Source organism: Eubalaena glacialis, chromosome 3, assembly GCF_028564815.1.
Source record: "Eubalaena glacialis isolate mEubGla1 chromosome 3, mEubGla1.1.hap2.+ XY, whole genome shotgun sequence".
NCBI classification, from domain to species: domain Eukaryota; kingdom Metazoa; phylum Chordata; class Mammalia; order Artiodactyla; family Balaenidae; genus Eubalaena; species Eubalaena glacialis.
In genome coordinates this window covers 185,389,153-185,411,754 of record NC_083718.1, presented here as the reverse complement: position 1 = coordinate 185,411,754, position 22,602 = coordinate 185,389,153, and the positions used below count along the sequence as shown (strand labels likewise).

The 22,602-nt window shown below is 53.0% G+C and overlaps 1 protein-coding gene across 4 annotated transcripts in view; it reads right to left on the bottom strand.

Moving 5' to 3' along the window:
* DHRS3 (dehydrogenase/reductase 3) overlaps positions 1-22,602 on the bottom strand; it is a 40,559-nt gene that overhangs the window by 5,782 nt on the left and 12,175 nt on the right. For all 4 annotated transcript variants that reach the window (XM_061184931.1, XM_061184933.1, XM_061184930.1 and 1 more), the window contains 3 exons: positions 3,499-3,642; positions 2,572-2,691; positions 1,970-2,208 (listed from right to left, as the gene is read on the bottom strand). In XM_061184931.1, coding sequence (XP_061040914.1) covers positions 1,970-2,208; positions 2,572-2,691; positions 3,499-3,642 — 503 coding nt within the window. The remainder of the gene's footprint in view (positions 1-1,969; positions 2,209-2,571; positions 2,692-3,498; positions 3,643-22,602) is intronic.

The window sequence follows — 22,602 nt, the reverse complement described above, 5'->3', positions numbered from 1 at the left end:
GCCCACTTCAGGGCACCCAATTAGAACCATGGGTCGCCACTGCTGCACTTCCATCCAATATGCATTGTTTGAGCACTTCCTGTATACCCAGATGAAAAGAAACCAAACCAAGACATCATGGGGGGAAAAAACCAACATGGAACATTAATAGTCATTAATCCAGCCTCCTCTAAATTCAGAATCTATGATAATTTGCATATAAGTCAGGTGGAAATATATACATCTGTGACGACTGAAGTCTGCTAGGAAGATTTATCACTTATGCACTTAGGAAGATGTTTATTGTTAGTAAAAATAATAAGAGCAGCAGTTCGTTACCGAGCATCTCATATGCCCCGGGCTTTGCACTAGATACGTTACATGTGTTATTTCTAATTCTCTCAATAATCCTATGAGGCAAGTATTATTTTCACTGTTTGACAGATGAGCAAAGTAAAGCTCAGAGTGGTAACAAAACCGGTTCAAGATTTCGCCACCATTCAGTAGCTGGGGTGTGATTCCAAACAGGGAGGTTTTTTTTTTTTTTAATTTTATTGAAGTATAGTTGATTTAAAATATTGTGTGCATTTCTGCTGTACAGCTAAGTGACTCAGTTATACATACATCTATATACACACACACACACATATATATATATATATTCTTTGCATTATGGTTTGTCACAGGATACTGAATATAGTTCCCTGTGCTATACAGTAGGACCTTGTTGTTTATCCATCCTATATATAATAGTTTGCCTCTGCTAATCCCAAACTCCCATTCCTTCCCTCCCCTGCCCCGCCTCCCCCCTTGGCAACCACAAGTCTGTTCTCTATATCTGTGAGTCTGCAAAACCAGGTGTTTTGATTCTTGATAGCAAAACCAGACTCAGTGATAATCACTAAGGTGTTCTGAGTGATTCCCCCCCGGATGCACTACGCCACATGCCTTCCACTCTCTCAGGAAACTCTCACAATGACACTTCCACGCTATCCTCATGTTTGGAAGAAGTTGATGCATATCATTTAGAAAGCAAAATTATCATTATACGTTGCATTGCAAAAAACAAGGAAAATAGTTTTTGGATGATTCCACATTTTCATTTATCTATAACCTTATGCCCCTTCACAAGCGCACATCGTTATAGCACCATTTACTGGGCACTTACTATGTAGCACATACGGTGTTGCATGCTAGACCCCATTTTATCCCTATCACAGAACCCTAAGGGTAGACATTCCCATCATCCCATTCTACAGATTAGCATCAGAGGCAGGAGCGGGAACTAATCGGGCTCAGGGTCACACACACCCCAGGGGCCTGGCTCCAAAGCACAAGCTCTAAACCAGTGGTTCCCATTCCCGTTGATGTAAGTGGCCTCGAGGAGGGGTGGGCGGGCTTCGGTATTTAAACTGAGCTATAATTTGCATACAATAAAAGGCATAAATCTTGTGTCCAGCGTGATCAATTTTTACCTATGTAACCCCCACTCAAATCAAGAAGAGGACATTTCTAAAAGCCTAGAAGGTTCCCTGGTGCTCTCTGCCAGGCTATGTCCCCACTCCTCTTGGGGTGACCACTGTTCTGATTTCTATCACCTCGGTCCAGTTTTGCCTGTTGTAGAACTTCAGACAAATGGAATCATCCAGAATGCACTTTTATGTCTCTGGTTTCTTTCACTCAACATTTGAGATTCATCCATATTGTTCATTTACCAATACTTGGTTCCCTTTTTATAGTTAGGTAGTATTCCATTGCATGCATTTAGCATGGGAACTCTGTACAAGCCCCCTGACCTGAGAAGCAGGACCCTGAACCACTATAGAACCCCACTGCCCTGCAGATGGAGAATCAGGCACGAGACCAAAAAGCCAGAGATAAAGGGTTCTGGGTTATTTTAAAATTTTGGTTCTTTGTGTGTAATGAGTCTTTCCCCTGATCCGATCTGCTGGAGGGACTTGGCTCGGAGAGGGGGTCCCCTGCCACTGACCTGACCCTCATGCCCTGGAACATCTCGGTACTGGTGTGGAAGGGCAGCACGGTGGTGGCACTGACGCCCGGACAGTCCAGCAGCCCCAGGGTCAGGCTCTCCATGAAGGCGAAGGCTGAGGCTTTGGACGTGCAGTAGTCGATGGCACCGGGGATGGCAGAGAGCGCCAGCACGGAGTTGAGACACACGATATGGCCGTTCTGCAGCTCCAGCATCCGTGGCAAGAAGGCCTTGGTGGTCTAAGGGTGGGTGGGGGGGGGTCAGTGTGCAGCAGCCACAGCTTCCAGCAGCCCCTCTACCACCCACCTCAGGGAGAACAGACCAGCCTGGACACAACACACTACGCCAGCGACCAGGCTTTCCTGGGACGGGAGGCGTGCGGGCCAAGGGCACTGAGCCCCACATTTCAGAAAGTCCAGATGCCTCCTGGGGCAACTGGTCATTCGTCTTGTCCGGCCACCCTATCCTAGGACATCCCCCCTGGCCTGAGCCCAAGCCCTGGCGAGCCTCTCCCCCACTCCCCGACAGCCCCCAGGATCCCTGGAGGGAAGGAACATGTCACGGACATGCCCAGGGCTGGCTCAGGCTCAGGACGAACTTACCCAGAACTGGCCCAGGGTGTTGATGTGCTGGGACTTGAGGAGGGCGTCATCGTCGCTGTCCATCAGGCTCTTCCCATGGACCACGGCGGCGTTGTTCACCAGGATGGTGATGTCGCCCACCTGAGGGCAAGAGTGGGTCGAGGGGCCGTTAGGGCGGGCAGCCCCAGGGGCTTGCACTTGGAGGGGAGGGACCTGGTCTTGGGAAGTCACATCACCTCTCTGAGCATCAGTCTTGATTTGTAAGATGGGGCTAATAACCATACCAGGGTCGTTCTGGGGATCAGAAATAATTTATGGCTGGGAATTCCCTGGCAGTCCAGTGGTTAGGACTTTGCACTTTCACTGCCGAGGGCCTGGGTTCGATCCCCGGTCAGGGAACTAAGATCCTGCAAGCCGTGCAGTGTGGCAAAAAAAAAAAAAAAGCAGAAAAAAGAAATAATTTATGGCACATAATGTACCTGGCACAGAGCACATCTATAATAAATGAGGTTATTGTTACATAAAAATAGTTAACATTTACCACGTGTCAGATATCTAACGGTGGTTTCTGCTCTCTTGGAGCTCAGTGATGCATTCAGTCTAAATAGATGGCTGGAGTTGGGGATTTTCCCAGAGGGCAATGGGACATTTGTCCCCCAAGGTCTAGGATAGAAACTCACAAGACCTAAACTTCCAAAGGGGACAACAGGTGATCAGTCCTCTTACGTAATCAACCTATGCCCCTAGTCCCTGCCCCCTGCAACACACACACGCACACGCACACACAACTTGGGCCAGCTTCATAGGAAAGCCCTCCAAGATGCCCTGAAAACGGCCATTCTGCCATAAGCAAAGCTCTCTCCCAGGCCACGTGAGAATGTTCTCTTTGGCCAGCATTCCCCCGCAGTGTCTGGCAGAGCTGAGGCCGGACCCTCGCAGGCTGCTCACCTTCTCCCGGACAGCTTTGGCCGTCTGGTACACCTCCTCCCGGTTGCCCACATCGCAGATGAAGTAGTGGCACTCGGTGCCCATCTGCCGAATCTCCTCCGTCGTCTCCTTCAGGCATTTCTCAGTCCGGCCCCACAGAACGATCTGGAAGGAGAGGATAGCAGTACTGAACACGTGGTCATTAAGGAAGCCATCGTGATTCGATGATTGCCATCAGAAATTCAGTATGTAATTTGCCCCAGGACTGGCCTCCCTGATTCCATTCAAAGAGAGTATGCAAAGTCACAATATGATTTGTTAAAGGGATGTATAGAGCCTACTCTGAAGGGAACCAAGAGTTTCTGAGCCTGTTTATGACCCATTGGCGGATGCGTGATTCACGAGTCTTTCTTACGTATGGCTTCCAGGAGGACGTCTCCCGTCGGCCCAGTTCCATGATCCTACCTAGTTAAAAGTAGTAGCAGAGCTCTTTCTGTACAATGTTCCAGAATGCTCTGAGCTAGAAACAAGCTGGCCTTCTCACCACTGAGGACTAGAGCACCGCTGATGAATGGGCTGCGAGGTTCTGACCGTGAGGTGCCTGGAGGCTGAGCGAAGCCTTCCCTTCCACCCAGCTGCGGTCCGGCAGAAGGAGGGCCGGGAAGACAGGCAGCTGGGCTCCTCTGGGGAAGGAAACACGACCTCACCCCGCAGGTAATAAACGTGGGACTCATTACACCAGGAAGTGACCCTGGCAGGACCAAGACATGAATCCTTAAAGGGGGTTGGACAAATTTTATGAATGGCTGGCCATAAAAGGCTCAGAAGAGAGGCCGGGCTAATTCTCAACCTTGACCCACAGGAGAATGACACTCCTTCCCACGGTACGTCGTTGGGTCCAGAGAGGCCCCTCTTGGTAAAAAGAACCAGGGTTGGGTGACGGGGAACTAAGAATCCTGAGACCCAGCTTAATCAGCACAGAGGGAGAAAGGCTGGGGGCTGGAGAGAATCAGAGAAAGGAAGAGATAAAAGGCTCCTGGGGGATTAATCTAATGGGTTTCTATTTTTGTTTCTTCTCTTTCTTTTAAAAATTATCAATGAAATTTCTCCTTTAAAAAATAAAACCTAACACGGAAACCCCATGTGTGAAACCAGTGAAAGGAATAAATTACACGTCCAACTCCATATTTTCTTACACTAAAAGCAACGAATGAGAGCAGAAAGGCTGAGCTGGGAAGGCAAACATTTTCAAGTGGGAGTGATGGATTAACTCCAGTCACGCCAGACCAGAATCTAACTGATTTCTGTACTTTGCTCTGGACTCAGTATGGAGAAAAGTCATGCAGATAAGTAGTTGTTGGTGATAACCGTTTATCAATTGTTTATCTTGAAATCTCAGAACTTTCACATAACCAAAAAAGGCACAAAATGGGTTAGTTGGCGGGACACACAAATGTGTTGGTGGCTCCCATGGATTTGACTTTTTTATTGCAGTTTTAAAAACTTTCGAAATATTTCTAAAAGGAAAATAAAAGTGTTCTTTCAACTCTTGAAACATCTCTGGGAAAGTCCAGTTTGAAAACCCCACCTTGTCCAACCAGTTTATTTATTTTAATTGAAGTCTTGAAATACAGGAAAGGCTTTACGAGGGAGAATTCCATCAGCCACCCTCCACGACCGCAAAAGTCCTTCAAGAGCAAAAGGTCTGCAATTAGACAGGTTCCAAGGGACACTTTCTTGTCTGTTGAACTAAAAACAGACTTAGAATGTGTTCCTCCAGGAGAAGCTGGAGAGATTCCCTTCATGGAGAAGAGATAAACATCTGTTCAGGCATCTTCCACCATATCAGACCTCACTCTGGCCTGGTAGTCATTGCCATCCTAGTGTCCTTCCATCCTCCCTTGTCACCCCATCTGTCTGTCCATCCATCCTTCCTCACATCCATCCATCCACTCATCCATCCATCCATCCACCCCACTCCATCATCCATCCATCTAATTTCTGAGTATGTCAATCTGAGGTGAAGGAAATCCTTGGCCTCCTTTCTCCTACTCTGGTCCCTGCCTAACCCCATCCCACCTCCATCTCATATAGGGAACAGGACCCTGGGGCTTACATAGTTTCCTAGGGCCTGGCTGAGGATGAGAGAGGAGCCTCCGGGACTCTGAGAACTTCTGGACAAGAGAAGGGAAGCTTAAAGTGGGGGTAAGGGCTTGTTGGAAGGCGCAGGGGTCCAGATGCCTGGGAGCACAAGAAAACCAGCAGACAGGGAACCGGGAAGGCCAGCACGGTCTGCATGGCTGGAAGGACACCCTGGAGAGGGAAACAGGGGCTAGGGTGAGGGAGGCGAAATGAAGGCTGTGCCCCACTGTCTTCCATGTATATACACCCAGGTGGGACGCTGAGGTTTGGCCGTGTCCTTTTGGGGGTCTGTTGAGGATGCCCCTGGTGGGCTGGGGGACTGGCCTCCTCATGCTCTGTGCTCACAGACCCCACCTCTCCCCAGACGCTGTGACGGGTTTGCTTTCTGTCCTCCTCACCCCACCCCTCTGAGCAGGGAGCTCCCGGGGGCCTTGATCCTGCCTTGTTCATTTCGTATCTTGGTGCCCAGCAATGCAAGTGCTATTTGTTGAGCGAATGAATGAAAGTTCATGGCCGTAGGTGGGACAGGGTGGGAGGTGGTTAAATAGCCCCTCTGAGGCTGAGACGAGCCCAGTTTCCTTGACTGAGCCATTTAGGGTCCCAGAACCTTCAACACAGAGGCTACTTAGCCCAAGAGTCAGCGAGACCCGGACTTTCACCCAGAGCCTCAAAACCACCCAGGACTGAGCTGTGAGGTGAGGCCCAGGCCGATGTGTGTGTGCCTCACTGTGTGTCTCTCTCTGTGCATGTCTGAGTGAATGTGTCTCTCTCTGCATGCGTGTACGTGTGTGTGTGCAGCCTCTGCACTGCTGTGCGTTTCCTCAGGCCCTTGGTGGATGCTCAGAGTCCCTGGGGAGGGACCCAGGTGCGTCTCCATGGTGACAGGGAGGCCAGGGCTGGTCACCTTGATGGAGCCTTCCAGTAACTGAGCCACTGGGGGTGGGAGGTGAGGGAGAGAGCAGAGTGGAGGGACGGGGGCCCTCCCTGGGTAGGAGCTGCCCAGTTGGAGCTGCTACAGCCACTGTCCCTCCTCCTCCTCCAGTGCCCTGCCCGGACCCCTCTCCCCAGATATCAGTGACCCAGAGTCACTGACCAGGAACCTGGCAGGTACAGCTCAGAAGCTGGCCCGGGTGGCTTCTCACCAGAGCCACCTGGGGGTGACCCCGGACAGCTGACACGAGTCCCACCCAGTGCCCAAATGCGGGTAAGGACGGGGTGGGCGGGAGGCAGGGGGCTGAGAGGAGCGTGGGGTAAGCAGCCTGGGGAGGGGGCAGATTTATGAGCCCTTGGAACCCAACATGGCCTCCTCTTCATCAACTCCCAGGGTAGGGAGCAGCTGGGGAGGGTCAGCGGCCCCGGGATTTACTCTTAAGCCGAGTTTATAAAATAAGAGCTCAGGGGCACTCGACACCCCCTGGCCTCCCCTCCCCTCGGGGGGCAAATGGCGAGCTTCTGTCCCGGGGAGGAGGAGGGAAGGGGGGTGAAGACCTCTGGCCTTCCAGGCCTCCCAGCAGAGGCACGGGGTCCCGCTCTCCTCTCCCTCGGAGCTGCCCTCGCAGCGAGCCTGAACCCCCGAGCAGCCCCCAAAGCTGAAGGCTATCACGATCCACTTTTTATGGCTGAGGACACTGGCTCAAAGGCGCTGAGTTAACTTGTCCAAAGTCGCACTCAGTGGGTGGCGGGGGCAGGATTTGAACCCGGAGCCTTTGTCCTCCGCAGATGCACCCCTGAAACCCAAGGGACGGTGGGATTTTTCTGAGCATTGAGAATTCTGCTCCCAAATCCCCTGAGTCCTCACACCAGTGTTTATTCCCACCCAGACCTCAGCTTCATCTCCCTCAACATCCACAACCCCTCGACAGGACCGCACAGAGGGCCTGCAGGGGGCTGGGTGCTGTGCCTTTGCGGGATTTAACGGAGAGCAAAACAGACATGGTCTGTGCCTCAGGGAGACAGCGAAGGAATGAGAAAACAGCCGGACACAAACCGCTGTGAGTGGGATAAAGAATAAAAAGGGGAACGTTGTTGAAACTGGGGCATTTCTGTGGTCGCTGTATTATGCCCGTTGTATATCTAAGGAAACTGCAACTCAGAGAGGCTAAGCAACTTGTCTGAGGTCACACAGCAACCAAGGGGCAGAGGTGGGATTTGAACTGAGGTTTTTCACCATGATTCCCTCTCCCAGTAGGAGAAAAGCCATCTCCTCTCTTCATGGGGTCTTGTGGGGATGAAGCATGCAAAAGCTGGCACCCGCCTAGTGTTCAGCACCTGCTCTCTGTTATTATTTCCCATGGAGAAGAAGAGCTGAGAAAATCACAGCACAGCCCCTTGATATACCCTCTTCTGCAGCCATTAGAATGATGAGAGTTCACACCATGGAAACATGGTCAGGAGAAAAGGGTGCAGCATTATCCATACAGGATAATCTCAGCTCTAAAAACGTAGTAAGTTGGTGGACGTCACCAGGCTACATAAGAACAGGGCTTGTGTTGGGTGGGATCATAGGTTTGCTTCTTTGTGCTTGTCTATATAGGAAAAATGCCTCTAAAAGACAAGTACCATCATTTATGATCTTAAAAAAGAAGGACAGAATAAAAGCTTTCCCACAGATCATTTCCAAAACAGGCCATTTTCACACAAGTGACTCAGCACAGCCGGTCCAACCCTGGCTTGCTTCCCAGGTCCCTGGCATTGCCTCTTCAGGGCTCCCATCCACTGTGAGGTGACTATCTGCATGTCTCTCCCCACTGCTGAGTGAATGCATGAGGGAGCTCACTGGGGCTCCAGAGTTCCCAGCTTACACTCACTCATTACGCACTGTACTTGGCCCTGTGTGTGCTGTCTCACCATTTCACATCTACATACTGTCTCCTGGAGGGCACGAACTAAATCTCACCCATCCTGGGTTCACTGTGACCCTACCTAGTGCCCAGCACAGACTGTTTTTCTCTGTTTTAAATGCCAAGGCTACTTGTGGACTCTTATTCATCCTGCAGAACCCTGCTTGAATGGCCCCACAATTCTGAAGCTTCCCTGGCTCCTCCTTCCATCATCCCTACAACAATAACAACACCACTATATACTGGCTAACATTTATTGAACACTTTACATCCAAGTGTTTTCTCCTTTCATACTCACAATCCCACCAGTAGGTATGATTTCTCTCTCCATTCTACAGGTGAGGTGCAGACAGATGAAATGACTTGCCCAAGGTTACACCACTTACAAGCAGCGGCATAGTGTGACTCAGAACCCATGTTCCTGAGTGCCAACACTAACCCTTGTTTGTTCTGCCACTAGTGCACAGATGTGAGTGTGCTGGGCCTATTTGTGAATAAGCTCCTCCACAAGCTTGGGAGGTCCTCCAGGGAGTCAGTAGTCATCTCCTAACCTCAGCATCCAGCACGGGCCAGGTACAGAGTAAAAGCCAACGAGCATTGTCTCGTGGCACTGGCCCCAGGAGGCCTCGAGAAAAATCTGCTGATCAAAGAACAGTGAGTGCCTCTCCTCCACCCAGCCTTGCCTTCCTCACCCAGAGGGGCTCACACAAATGCTTGGCCTTGGCGTTCATTGCTGGAGTTCAGCTGTGGCGCATGGTCCCACCAGGGACATGAGCCGGGTGGCCTCCGGGTGGATCCCAGGAGGAGCATCTGTTTATAATTGGCAGCCCCGGAAAGCTCTAAGTCCCTGGGCGGGTCTTTGGCAGGCATGTCCCATGGGTTCCGTGTTTTGGAGTAGAGCGGTGTTGAGCTGGCTTCTCAGAAGGAAAGAAAATACCCACCAGACCCCAAACCACAGCAGGGTGGGGAGGGGTGGGAAAGTCACAATTTGGAGGGCACATAGCTCTCCACGCTCAGCACCTCCAGCAGGAGGATGTGAATAAAAATCTATCCTGTGGCCAGATGAGAACAAGCAGACAGCAAAACCGAGCGTGTGATACACAGCAGGTCGTCAGCAAGGAGGGGCTGAGTGGACATGCCTGTGGGCGGCCAGGTCATATTTGAGACACTGATATACACACTCTCAGTAGCTATGCCTATAGGGTAAGTTACATTTTGGGCTTTCTCCTCTTTCACATCCCTGTCCATGTCCAAAAAGAGACCTCTCTCTCTCTCTTGAGTAGAGTAGCCTAGAACATGGGCTCTGGAGCCAGACAGCCTTGGTTCAATTCTCTGATCTACCACTTACACAAACTTGGAAAACCCACTTAACCTCTCTATAAATTAAGGTTATGAAGCATCCACTTGGAAGGGTGGTTGGGAGGATGAGGAAAGGACATGACAAATGCTAGCTATTATTTTTATTATTACTACTACTCCTACTATTATTATTAACCCAGGAACAGAAATAGATCGCCCCTCGCTCACAGAAGATCCCGCCATCCTCCACAAAACTGGAGTCACGGGGGTGATGGATGCCTGGAAGACCCCAGCTGGGGCTTCTTTGCCTCACCTGTGGACACAGCCTTGACCGGGGTTGAACCCCAGAATCTTAGAGAGCTCCCCATTCCCATCCTTCCACCAGATTTAGAGGACCCTCCTTTGTTCACACCCCCAACCCAGGAAGGGGGAGACCAGCGTCAAAAGCGTCCAGCTGCAAAGCAGGCTGCAGGTCACCCATTAGGAGGATTTCTTAGGAGGAGAGGTTTGCACGCTGAGCTCTGGGGACCCTGGGGGCTCCAGTGAGGAGCTTCAGGGGCTGCCGAGGGGTGGGGGGCTTGGTAGACAGGGTCCCAAGCCGGCTCTCCATCCTCCATCATCCAGAGCAGTGGCACTTTCACTGGGCTTCTATAGTAGTCATTTCTACAAAGATTCTGTTGCTAAAAAAAAAAAAAAAAGAATAAAGTTTGAATGCTAACACTCCTGATCACAGCCCTTTGCTCTTTAGGATAGAAGTTTTTTTTTTTTCCTAGGAATGAACCCGGGTTGGATGCCTCTAGCTCTCACCCATTGGGAGTGCTGGCCTATCACTCCCACATTCCCAACAAGCCATCAGCCTTTCTTCTTCCAAAAGGCAATTGATGACAGAGATCGGGTACCGTCTCCAGCTGTCTCCTTCCTGGACTTCCTTTCTGCCTTTTCTCCTGGGAGTCCTGTTTCCAGACCCCTGTCTGCACCCTGCCCTTTGAGCAGCCTCAGGTTCATTACCTGTGTCCCACTGTTGAGCCGTGACCTCAGCGGGTCACCACGGGGCCTCTGTCCTAGGGACGTAGGCCAGAGCCTGCCTTCCCCTCCCGATCCTGCACCGCTGAGCTCCCTGAGCGGCAGGCAGGGCCTCCCACGGAGCCGCGTGGTCGGATTACACAGGCTCGTCCCCTGCCCGGGCCTGCAGAGAATGTTCTGGCTACTGCTGGCTCAGCTGTTGGAGAGGATTGTTTTGAAGCTCCTCAAATTAGATTGCCCAGCGGTGTCCTCTTCCCACAAGTCGCTGACCACAGCCTGGGGCCGGCAGAGACTTCCTCCCGGCCGCCGTCCAGCCTGGAATCGGTCCCTTAGGAGGCACAGGGATGACCACGAGTGCTCGCTACCTGCCTGCACTGAGCTCAACACCTGCTGCGGTCTCTCACCTCGTCCTCTGGCAGCTCTAGGAGGGGGATATTGTACCCATGTCATACTCGAGGAAACCGAGGCACAGGGGGCTATTCGATATACCCAAAGTTACCCAGCTGGTGGGTGGCAGAGCTGGAACTCCAACCTGCGTGGTCTGATGCCACGCAGACATCCTGTGCCCTCCGCCTCTGTCCTTCACCTGCAGGAGCAAAGGGACCCTGCAAAAGGATGGATCCATTCATTGCACGGGTGTCCCACATGCCATGGGACGAGGACTGGACAGCGAGGCGTACACATCCTGGGGAAAGAAGGAAAGACGCCACCCCGTCCCGGTACAGTGCCTGGTCTGGCTGACCGAGTATTTGCTGAATGGGTGACAGGGATGATCCTCGCCCCCACTGCAAGGATACTGGTGGCCTTTAGAGCGCAGGTTGGCATGGTGCCCAGGGCGGGTGGTTGGGCGTATGCCAGGAGCATCCTTGGTTCTGTCACCTCCTCCACTGCTACCACTCTGGGCCCAGCCCCCATCATCCCTCACCTGGACCACAGCAATGGCCCAAAGTTGTCTCCCAGCTTTGACCTTTGCCCCAGTGCCCCCGCCCCTGCCTCGGTCTATTCTCAACAAAGTAGCCAGAGAGATCCTTCTAGAACGTAAGTCAGACCTTGTCACTCTGCTTACAACTCCCAGTGGCTCCCATGTCACCCAGAGTGAAATTTACAATGGTTACCATGACCACAAGCCTCTCCCGCTCCGACGTGCTTCCGTCTCTCTGCCCGCAGCTCCTCCCCTCGCAGGGCTGACTGGTCTCCACCACGTTGGTCTCCTTGCTTGCATAACCCCCCAGCCCACTTTTACCTCAGGGCCTTCACACCAGCTGTTCTCTGTCCTCTTTGCCCAAGTGGCCCTCTCCCCACACCCTCTCTTCTTACAGGTTCTGCTCAAATGTCTCTTTACCCGAGAGGCCTTCATGTAAAGTCCTCCTGACCCCCACAGATATTCGCTCCCCAACACTATCCCTGCTTTTTAAAAATAATTTTTTATTAATAGTCTTTGTTTTTTAGAGCAGTTTTAAATTATAGCAATTGTGAACAGAAGGTACACAGAGTTTCCATTGAACTCCTGCCGCTGCCACACGCACAGCCTCCCCACTATCAACATCCCTCTCCAGAGTGGTACATGTGTTACAGTTGATGAACCTACATTGACACATCATTATCACCCAAAGTCCATAGTTTACATTAGGGTTCACTTTTGCTGTTGTACCTTCTACGGGTTTTGGCAAATGTATAATGACATGTATCCACCACTGTAGTATCGGAGAGAGTAGCTTCACTGCCCTAAAGATCCTCTAGGGTTTCCCTCCTTTCCTCCGACCCCTGGCAACCACTGATCTTTTTACTGTTTCCATAGTTTGGCCTTTTCCAGAATGGCATATAGCTGGAATCATCCAGGATGTAGCCTTTTCAGACTGGCTTCTTTCACTTAGTAATATGCATTTAAGGTTCTTCTGTGTCTTTTCACGGCTTGATGGTTCATTTCTTTTCGGTGCTGAATAATATCGCATTGTCTGAATGTTCCACAGTTTATTTATCCATTCCCCTACTGAAGGACTTTTTGGTTGCAAGTTTTGGCGATTACGAATAAAGCTGCTATAAACATCCGTGTGCATGTCCCTGCTTTTTTTTTTATTAATTAATTAATTTATTTTTGGCTGTGTTGGGTCTTCGTTTCTGTGCGAGGGCTTTCTCCAGTTGTGGCGAGCGGGGGCCACTCCTCATCGCGGTGCGCGGGCCTCTCACTGTCGCGGCCTCTCTTGTTGCGGAGCACAGGCTCCAGACGCGCAGGTTCAGTAGCTGTGGCTCACGGGCCCAGTTACTCCGCGGCATGTGGGATCTTCCCGGACCAGGGCTCGAACCCGTGTCCCCTGCATTGGCAGGCAGACTCTCAACCACTGCGCTACCAGGGAAGCCCTCCCTGCTTTTTTAACTTCCCAGATCTCTTCTTTTTCAGTCGCTGAGACACACGTCTCCCTCCGTGATGAACGCCTCATGTCCCCGAGGACAGAGGGCACCCCCCTCAAAACCTAATACCACTACCTGCCAAGAGCTACAGCTCAGAAACCAAGTGTGACAACTCATCTAAGTCCCATCTCATCCTTGAGTGTGATTCTTGGGAACATTTCTGGTTCTAAGACCGCTGCAAAAACCCTCCAAGGAAACCATCTCAAAGGCTGACTCTATGGGAAAGCAGAACAACTTCTCACTTCCAGCCAGAAACTCAAGGGCTGTGCCTCTCCCTGTCTGTCCTCAGACCACCCTTGGCAAAACACAGGGGTGGGGAAATTCGGGCCAGAGTCACTAGCTGAAGCCCCATGACCTTTGCCCCAGTTCCTCCCTCTTGACCTTCTGATGGAGAACTCCAGGTGACCTTGAGGTGGGGGTACCGAGGAGGGGAGAGGAGAGGCAGCATTTGCAGACCACTCTCCAGCCTGGTGCAGGCCTTCAGTAGTACCATCCTGAGAAATGGGACCGTAAGTCCAGTGCTCAGACAGCCTGAGTAACGCGTGCAGGCTGTACAGCCAGAAGTTTCAAAGCAACACTTGAACCCGGACTCCAAAGCCAAGCTCTCTCACTACTCCCTGTCCTGCCTCATTCACTCATTTGTTCATTCACTCACTCATTCAAGGAGTATTTATTGGGTGGTGACTGGATTGCCAGACACTGTTGGAGGCCGTGGGATATAATAGGAAATAAATTCATCCCACTCTCCTGGAGTTTGCTTTCATGTGTGTATGGGGAAGATGTGGGCCAACGGACAATAAACGATTGACCATATAATATATAAAGGCGGCCAAAAGTGCATGGAAGGAACAGGAAGCTTTGTAGGGAGGCTGGATAAAGTGATTGTGTGGTGGGAGTGATATTTAGATGGGGATTGGGGACAGGGACAGCCTCTCTGATTTGGGTAGAGACTTAAGGGAAGTGAAGGAGGAAGCCATGCAGACATCTGGGGAAGGAGCATTCCAGGCAGAGGGAACAGCCAGTGCAAAGGCCCGGGGGTAGGAATGAGCTTGGTGTGTTCAGGGGACAGCAAGGAGGCCAAGTGGAAGAGCTGAGTAGGAGACGTGAGGTTAGGGGCTGTAGCCATGGGAGGGTGGGGGGTGGGCTTTGAATTCTATTCCCAGTGAGATGGAAGTCCTTCGGAGGGTTGTGAACAGAGAAAAGACAGCTCTACTTGGATTCTGGAATGAGTTCTGATCGCAGCACTGGGGGTTTGGAATGGGGGCGGGAACCAGGGAGGTGGACGAGGGCCCTGCTGCACCCACAGGTGACCGATGTGATAGGTGGAGGTGAATGGGGCTGGGGCACTTGGGTGGAGGTGATGGAGGAGGATGGATTCAGAGGAAAAGGGGTGCCAAGAGGGCCCTAAAGGGTTTGGCCTGAGAAAATGGAAGAACAGAGTTGCCATAACTGAGGCCCTGAGCCTCCCTCTCCTGGCAAGGCGGGCTTTGGCAAGTTCCAGGTATGGAGGAAGAGAAAGATCCTGACTTAGATTCCCCAGGTCCCTTCAGCTTCCAGAACACTGAGCCTAAGCGGAGGGGGGGGCGGGGCGGTGAGGGGGAAAGAGTTCCAGGTGGACGGTGCCTGGATGCGGGCCAAGCAGGCCAGCTACCCACCTAGCGTGCCCGGGTAAACACACCAGTTTCCAATAACAAAGTGGCCGGCCATCGCAGCCCGCTCCGTGCAGGGAGGCGGGTCCCCGCTCACATGATGGGGTGAGGGGGTGGCAGGAGGAGTCGCCGGGGGAAACCTCAACGGATCTGGCAGGAGGCTCCAGGAAGTCCTTCTGAAAATGGGCCCAGGGACAGGCGGGCGGCGGGTGGGGTCCTGCGGTGGTCCCGCGAGGGGCTGGGTGGGACTGGGCTAGAGTCCCGTGTGGGGATTGGGCCGGGTTCCCATTGGGCGGACGGGAAAGGGGTGGAAGGGGTAGGGGAAGGGGGGGGAGGTAGATGGGGGAGGGTGTGGGCGGGGCTGTGGCCGGCGGTGCCGGGATGAGGAGGGGCTTCACAGGTGGGGTCTCGGGAGGGTGAGGAGGGGCGTCGTGTTGGGGATGGGGCTGGGGATGAAGAAGGGGAAAGGGCAGCGGGGAGAAGAGTGGGGCTGGGGGCGGGGTGTGCATGGGGAGGGGGCGGGGCGAGGAGGGGGAGGCCACAGGGGCGGCGGGGCGGGGGCCAGGTTGGGGTCGGGCGCGGGGGGCGCGGGGGGCGAGGGGGGGAAAAGGGTCCCCTCCCTCTGCGGGGACCGCCCGCGCTTCCTCCCTCCGGCCGCCGAGCGGTAAACAAACGCCGTGATGTCACCCGCGCCGCTGACCTGCGGCTGAACCCAGAGCTGTAAATGAGATGCAAGGTGCCAGCAGCCTCCAGGCCGCGCGGCCTGAAAGCCACACACGCTCCTCCGCGCCGGCCCGAGGTTACCCCAGCTGCACACACGGACAGGATGCTGCAAACGCCACCAGACATTGCAACACGCAGCCAGTCTGCTGGCCGCAGCGTGAACCTTCCCGCCGCCTCCTCCGCCGCCCCCCGGGCAGGCACCGGCCCAGCTGGAGCGCGGCCTCCCTCCTCCGGAGCATCCCTGGAGCCTGGCAGCTTCCACTCATCCGGGGTCAGCCTCTCCACTAGGCACCCCATCCCCTGCCTCCCCAGGGGGCCCCCAAACCCGAGAGTTGGGCCTCTGGGGTTAGCTTTGGGCTTTCTGCCCAACAGACTGGGGAAGTGCCTGCCTTTGCACTCGGCTTTCTGGGAAACTCATTCCTCTTCACCGAAGCCAGGGGCGCTGGAGGCCCTTTTTCCAGGTGGAAGCGGGTGCCAAAGTGTCCCGGTGGCTGCCCACCAGCCACTCCCCCACTCCACAGGGCAGGGGGCTACTCTTTCTTCCAGAGAGCTCCCAGAGCGGCCCTGGACTGCCTACCCTTGGCAGCCCCAGGCTCTGAACTGCCCTTGGGAATGGAAATCCGCCTGACTGGGGCCAGGCCGACCAGCACTCTGCTCTGGAGTTGATTTGCTGTGTGACTTTTGGATGAGTCACTTGGCATCTCTGGGCTTCACCATCTCCCACCGGGGAAGTGGGGAGGTTTGAAACTGGCTTCCCTCTGCTGGTGTGGGGAAGGTCAAAAGTACAAGAAACCCTGACCAGGCTGCCAGGGCTGGTTAGAAGCCTCAGGTGCAGGGGCCTGGCCTGTGAGAACTTGGAGGCGCTCAGAGAAATCGGGGCCAGCCCTCTCCTTCCCCGCCCAGCCCCCCAAACTCAGCCTTCTGTGTTTACTGTGAGAAGCTGGGGCTATGGGAACATATGGGTAAATAGTCCCCGGCGCCCCAGGAGCCCCTACACTGGCTCCCCTACTTGGACCCCACTAACTCAAGTCCTTTTAGGAGTTGGGGAACCTAGAATGACCCCAGATCTTTAAAAAGCACGCCAAGAACCCAGCTTATAACACCAGAGCCCATTCCAGCTTCCCTTTCACTGAAGTTAATATTTAAGTCCCTCTCCCTCACATCACCCTGTTTTATTGTCTTTCCAACATTGTGTCACTATCTGAAATTTTAAGTTATTTGTTTGCTTGTTTATTGTCTGTCCCCTTCCCCCAGTGCACACACACTCTAGAATGTAGGCTCACCATGTGTTCCCAGCACTTGGCTTGGTCATCAGGTGCCTGGGGAATACGTGAGTGAATGAATGAAATCATTTTGCCTCCCCCGTGAAACGGATGATAACATCCCGGGAGAGGATCTTGGGAGGGATAAAGTTGACAAGCCAGGCAGTATGGCTGTCACGAGGACCAGCCACATCACTCGCTGGGCCCGTGACAAAGGAAAATGTGCGGCCGCTAGTTGAAAAATTATTGAGAATTTCACAATGGCGACAGCAGGGCATTGACAAGTACAGGGCGCTTCTGAGCGAGGGGTCGTGTGTGACAGCTTGGGTCGCACACCCAGGAAGCTGGGCAGGGCGATCATACACAGAGAGTGCTTAGTAGCAGTACCCAGGGTGGGGGACAAAATGTGGGCTCTCGGGCCTTCCACGCCTTCCCTGGGCTGCAGGAAACTCGCTCCAACCAAGTCACTCCCTGCTGTAGAATGGACAACACATCCCAAACAGACAGCTGACAACAGCTAGCTAGTTAAGGGCTGTCTGTGCACCCAATGGACACATGCAAAAAGCAAAAGCAGGCAATACGGAGGCATATTAGATTTAGAGGCAACAGTAGCCATGTAACGGTCATTGCCATGGTCAGCATTTATTCAGGAGCTTCTCAAAGGTGCTATAGTGAGGCCCACAACCCCTTAGCCTCACTTCCAAAATCCAAAAAGCTCTAAAATCCTTTTTTCCCCCCTTAATTCGACCCATACATTTAGGCAAGTCCTCAAGGGGCTGTGGACCTGAGCTGGGGCCCACTTTAGAGATGAGGCACTAAGGTCCTGGAAATGTCAAGGGCACAGCCAGGAAGCGGCTGAGCTGGGACCCTGGCACCACTTCTGGGAGCTGCTGGTGAAGATGAGAATATAGCTGTTGTTTTGGGTAAAGAAAGACAGCTTTTTTTTATGGGGGTAACTCTTTCAGCATCCCCTTCCCACCCCAACCTGAAGTTCAGAGGCCCTTGAGCTGGTGTGTCCCAGGGAAACCTTCAGCTAATTAAGCATTATTTATGGACCGGCCTCCTGAAGACAAGCTTTAAATTACTTGCAGGCTGTACCAAGGTAACTGTCTATCCTACAGGCTATTAATTAGGAATCAGTTTAATCTCTGCTGGACGAAGGTCAAACGGTATGGGGTTGACCCTTCCGGCTGGCTGGCGTCGTACTATCAGGCTGGGGATCTGGGCCTGGAGGGCTGGGGGATTCAGGGGAAGTGACAGGACATTGCAACGGGAAATGACCTGGTCAGCACATCCTGCAAAGGCCAGGATGCTGAGAGCAAAGCCACATGGGCCTCGGCCCAGGAAGCCAGGCGAGGCGGGGTTTCCCTTTAGCACCAGCCCTGCAGAATAATGGATTTCAGCGGTCCTCAGAGAGCGCCCCAGCCCTCCAACATGAGAGAATTCTGCTGGAAATTCAGGCTTCCCTCACCTGCCGTTACCCCAGTCTGGTCATGCACCCTGTAGAAACCCTTCTGTGGCTCCCTAGCGCTCTTCTAAAAGTCCCAATTCCACCCGACGGCCACCAAGCTCTATGAGCTCTGCCCTGCCCATCTCCCACCATTCTCCGCTCACACTTCTGTTCTGGCCAGGCCAGGGTCTCTCATCTCCCATTTTCCAGATGTGCTCTTCCCCTCTGCCTGGAATGTTCTCCTTCTGTGGCCTCCACCTCATTGTTGATGCCTCACCTTAGACCCTGGTCCTAGCCATTGCCAGCCTTCCTTCCGCAGAAGCCGGACTGCCCGGATTCAGATCCCACGACTGTGTGTGCTGTTAGGCAAGTATTTAACCTCTGTGAGCCTTAGTTTTCTCATTTTTAAAATGGGGACAGTCATAGCTCCTCCCTCACTAGTTTGCTCCAAGGAGCACATCAGATTGTCCCTGTAAATCACTTAATGTGTAGGAAGAGCTTTATTAACAATGGCACGGACTGATTGGAAACCCTGCCCTGTGCTCAGAACTGCATCCCGCTCCGTTAGAGTACCCACCACACTGCGGTGTCACTGAGAGCCATGGGTCCTTTCTCCCAGCTAGACCGAAGATGGGACCCAGAACGCTGTGTGTTTTTCTCCTGCAATGCCCACTTTGGCCCTATGACCTAGGAGAGCCCCCTGCACACCTTTCCGTACTGTCAAATCTACCCCCATAAGAAGCCTTCCGGGATGACCCAGAGTTTTCTTTTCTCTGGAGCAGCTGCCAACCCAGTGCGGGGTCAATTCAAGTCCCCTGTTCTGTTTTGCTCTCCAAGGACAAACCCTACAGAAGACACTCTACTGCCCTAGCCACAATGCCAGCCGCTCTGTGGCAGGGACTGTGACATCTTCCATGCCTGGTGACTCTGGGTGGCACCTGGAACACAGTTTTGCATTCAGCACGTGTTCAGGGCAGATCCAACCAGCATTTTCTGAGCCCCTGGCTGGCATGTTCGACAGTCTTCTGGAATCCTCCCAATGGCCTTGGGAGGTTGGGACTGGCATTGTCACATTATAGATGAGAAAACTGAGGCTGAGAGTGTGGCTAGCAGATTAATGGCCTCCCCCGGGACACCCATGTCCTAATCCCCAGAACCTGTGAATATGTTAACTTACATGGGAAAGGGGATTTAAGGTTGCAGATGGAATTAAATTTGCTAATCAACTGACTTTAAAATAGAAAGACTGTACTGGATTATCTAGGTGAGCCCAGTATAATAACAAGGGGCCTGAGAAGTGGCAAAAGGAGACAGAAGAGAGAGGGAGATGTGACCGTGGAAGCCAGGTCAGGGTGATGCAATGCTCCTGGCTTTGACGATGGAGGAAGGGGCCACAAGCCAAGGAATGTAGGCGCCTCTAGAAGCTGGGAAGGGCAAGGAAATGGATTCTCCCCTAGAGCCTCCAGAGGGAACATAACCCTGGCACCTTGATTTTAGCCCAGTGAGACTGTGTTGGACATCTGACCTCCAGAACTGTGAGAGAATAAACGTGTGCTGTTTTAAGCCAGTGAGTGTGTGGTGTGTATTAAGGCAGCCACGGGAAGCTCGGGCAGAGAGGTGGAGGGCTGGGACTGAAACCCGAGTCTGTCTCTCCAAAGCCTGTGGGCTCTCAGTGGCACAGCGCCCCTCCCCACACTAACCTATTGGCATCACTTAAAACAAGCTCTCTGTCATAAAGATACGCCCCAGAGGCTTTTGCAGAGAGTGCACAAGAGGGGTTGCAGCGGACCGTCAAACACGATCCATAGCCTCACCAGCATGGCCAGGACTTTCCATACAGTATCTCACTGAGATCTCATTTTACAGATGAGGAATCTGAGGCTCAGAGAGGTCTAGTAACTTGCCTAGGGCCACTCAGCAAGTGAGTGGAAGAGCCAGCATATGAATTTTGGTTTGTTGACTCCTGAGCTCAAAATCTGAATCACAATTGTATACTGGCTCCTTGAGAAAGAAATAAAACTAGACATGGGTGCACACACACACACACACACACACATGCACACATACATACACACACAAACACACACACACCTGCCAACATGAAGGCTCAAGAGGTGGCCCCCAAACCAGGACAACTGGTCAGCCAGCCAAGGAGGCGTGAGCCCTGAGGGCACACAGTGTTCCCAGCCCACACTTCCCCATGCTCCTGGTGGGCCTGGAGGACCCCCACCACTTCTGCTGCGGGTTCACAGGGAAGTGGCCTGGAGAGGTGAGGCGAGACTGCCCCCTTTGCCACGTGAGACATGCGGACATGGCATGTGGGAGCCAAGGGTGGCCTGACGGCATGTGGGTGTGTCTGGCAGGACTGCCTGCCTGCAGGAAGGTCACACTACCCTTTGTGGTCACGCTGGTCCCAGCTCCCCATGATGACCTGCTACAGGGCCTGTGAGAGGTCAGAGCATGCTGGGCTGGCCAGCTGGGCTTGACTGTGTCCCCCAGGCCCTGGGAGCTCTAGAGGCACCCAGAGACTCTTCCTCCCACCTTGGAAGGACCCTGCATCAGAGAGCTGGCTTCTCATACCCAGGGAAGCATCAGTATTAACAGTGACCTAGCAGAGGGGCTTCCTTTACTCTCCTATCCAGTGACCTTAAATCTTCTGGAAAAAGTTACAAAGAAAGTCTGTTGACAACCTGCTAGGCCACCTTAAGTGGCTGCTCAAGTTGCCTCTTTGAAGTACAAACTCCCTAAGGGCAAACAGCTTTCAGCTCAAGCCGGAAAAGTCTATTCCGTCTTTTTAGTTGGTGTCAGTAAATGACCTGATAAGGTCTGCAGGACTAGACCTGGGAGGACCGGCTAAGAGAGGCCTGGAGCTCCTGGAAGTTTGTGCCTGAGATGACAAAACTGGATTGGTCCCTCTACAAGAAGGAGTACTATACGTCTGCTCCTGACCCCCTTGCTCCTTGGTAATAGCAGCCCAATTTCCCCCACAGAAGCCCACCTTGCCATTTTCACACACTGTGGCTTGGCTGGAGCCGGTACACTCCTGGCTCAGAGTCAGGCCTGAGACCCACAGCCAGCCAGCCAGTGACTGCACCACTGCCAGTGATTGCTTCAGCCCAACCCAGTCACAGCCAGGGAGACTCAATTCCTGGAGCCTCCGGAAATGCTGAGGGGAGGACACGGGTCTGCCCGCTCCCCACTTGACTGGGAGCTGGGGGTTTAAGGCAGCATGGGGCAGATGTGAGCGGCCCCACCACAGGGAGTGCCTGCCTAAGGGGACACTGAGTCCTGACGGCACCGGGAGTCAGGCCTGGAGTTAGACCTACCCAGGGACCTTCTGGTCACCCGAGTCAATAAACCAAGCTGAAGGACACCTCCAGACTCACCCCTGGGAGTGAGTGCTGTGCTTAATGTTGTTTGACCCATTTAGACTGCCGGCAGCTAAAAGCAGGCGCTGCACTGATGCTGCTTGGGGCTGTCAACATGATCTATTCTGTCCTGTAGAATGATTAACGGAGAGGCAACGATATTCACTGGTTCAAGGGCAGTCGCCCTGGGTTCAAATCCCACTTGGTCGTTCACAAGCTGTGTGATCTTGTTATTGACCCTCAGAATCTTGACCAGTAAAAAGAGGATGATAATAGTACTCACACTGGAGCTCACTGTGGGAAAGAAATGACTTTATTACATGTCAAGTGCTGGCACATAGTATCAATAGGTGCTCAGTAGGCACGGGCTCTAACTAGCTATGATGGATCAGTCGTGCCTTCACTCAGGCAACAAACATTTATTAAGCACCTACTGTGTGCCAGCTACTGTGCCAGGTGCCTAGGACACTTGGTGAGTGAGAGGACATGCTCCTGCCTCCCAAGGATCTCACAGTCTTTTGGAGAGGACACATGGCAACAAGCAACCACAAGCATGGGGAGTTGCCATGGTAACCCATGACTCTGGCCTCACCACAGCCCAACCCTGACCAATTGAGCTACTTGGACACAGAGATGAAAATGACTAATGGGGAAGCTGGGTGGTTGTCTGGGGAGTGGGCAGCCGGGACCACAGCAGAGGCCCTGGTCTTGACCAGCCTCCGTGCCTGGGCTGGAGAAAGGCCTGCATTGGACCAACCCCTGTCCATGAGGCAAGGGGCCATCGGCCTCCAGTGGGAGGGAAGATGCCAGGCTCTGAGCCCTCCCTGTGCGGAGAGTGATTCCTTCTTACTGATTTCTAGAAAGGGTCAAGAGCTAAAATTCCCAAGGACTTCTGTGGCAGGGGCAGAATCCTCCTTTTCCTGCAGAATCCCAGAACCAGGGTGACTCTGGCCAGTGGGT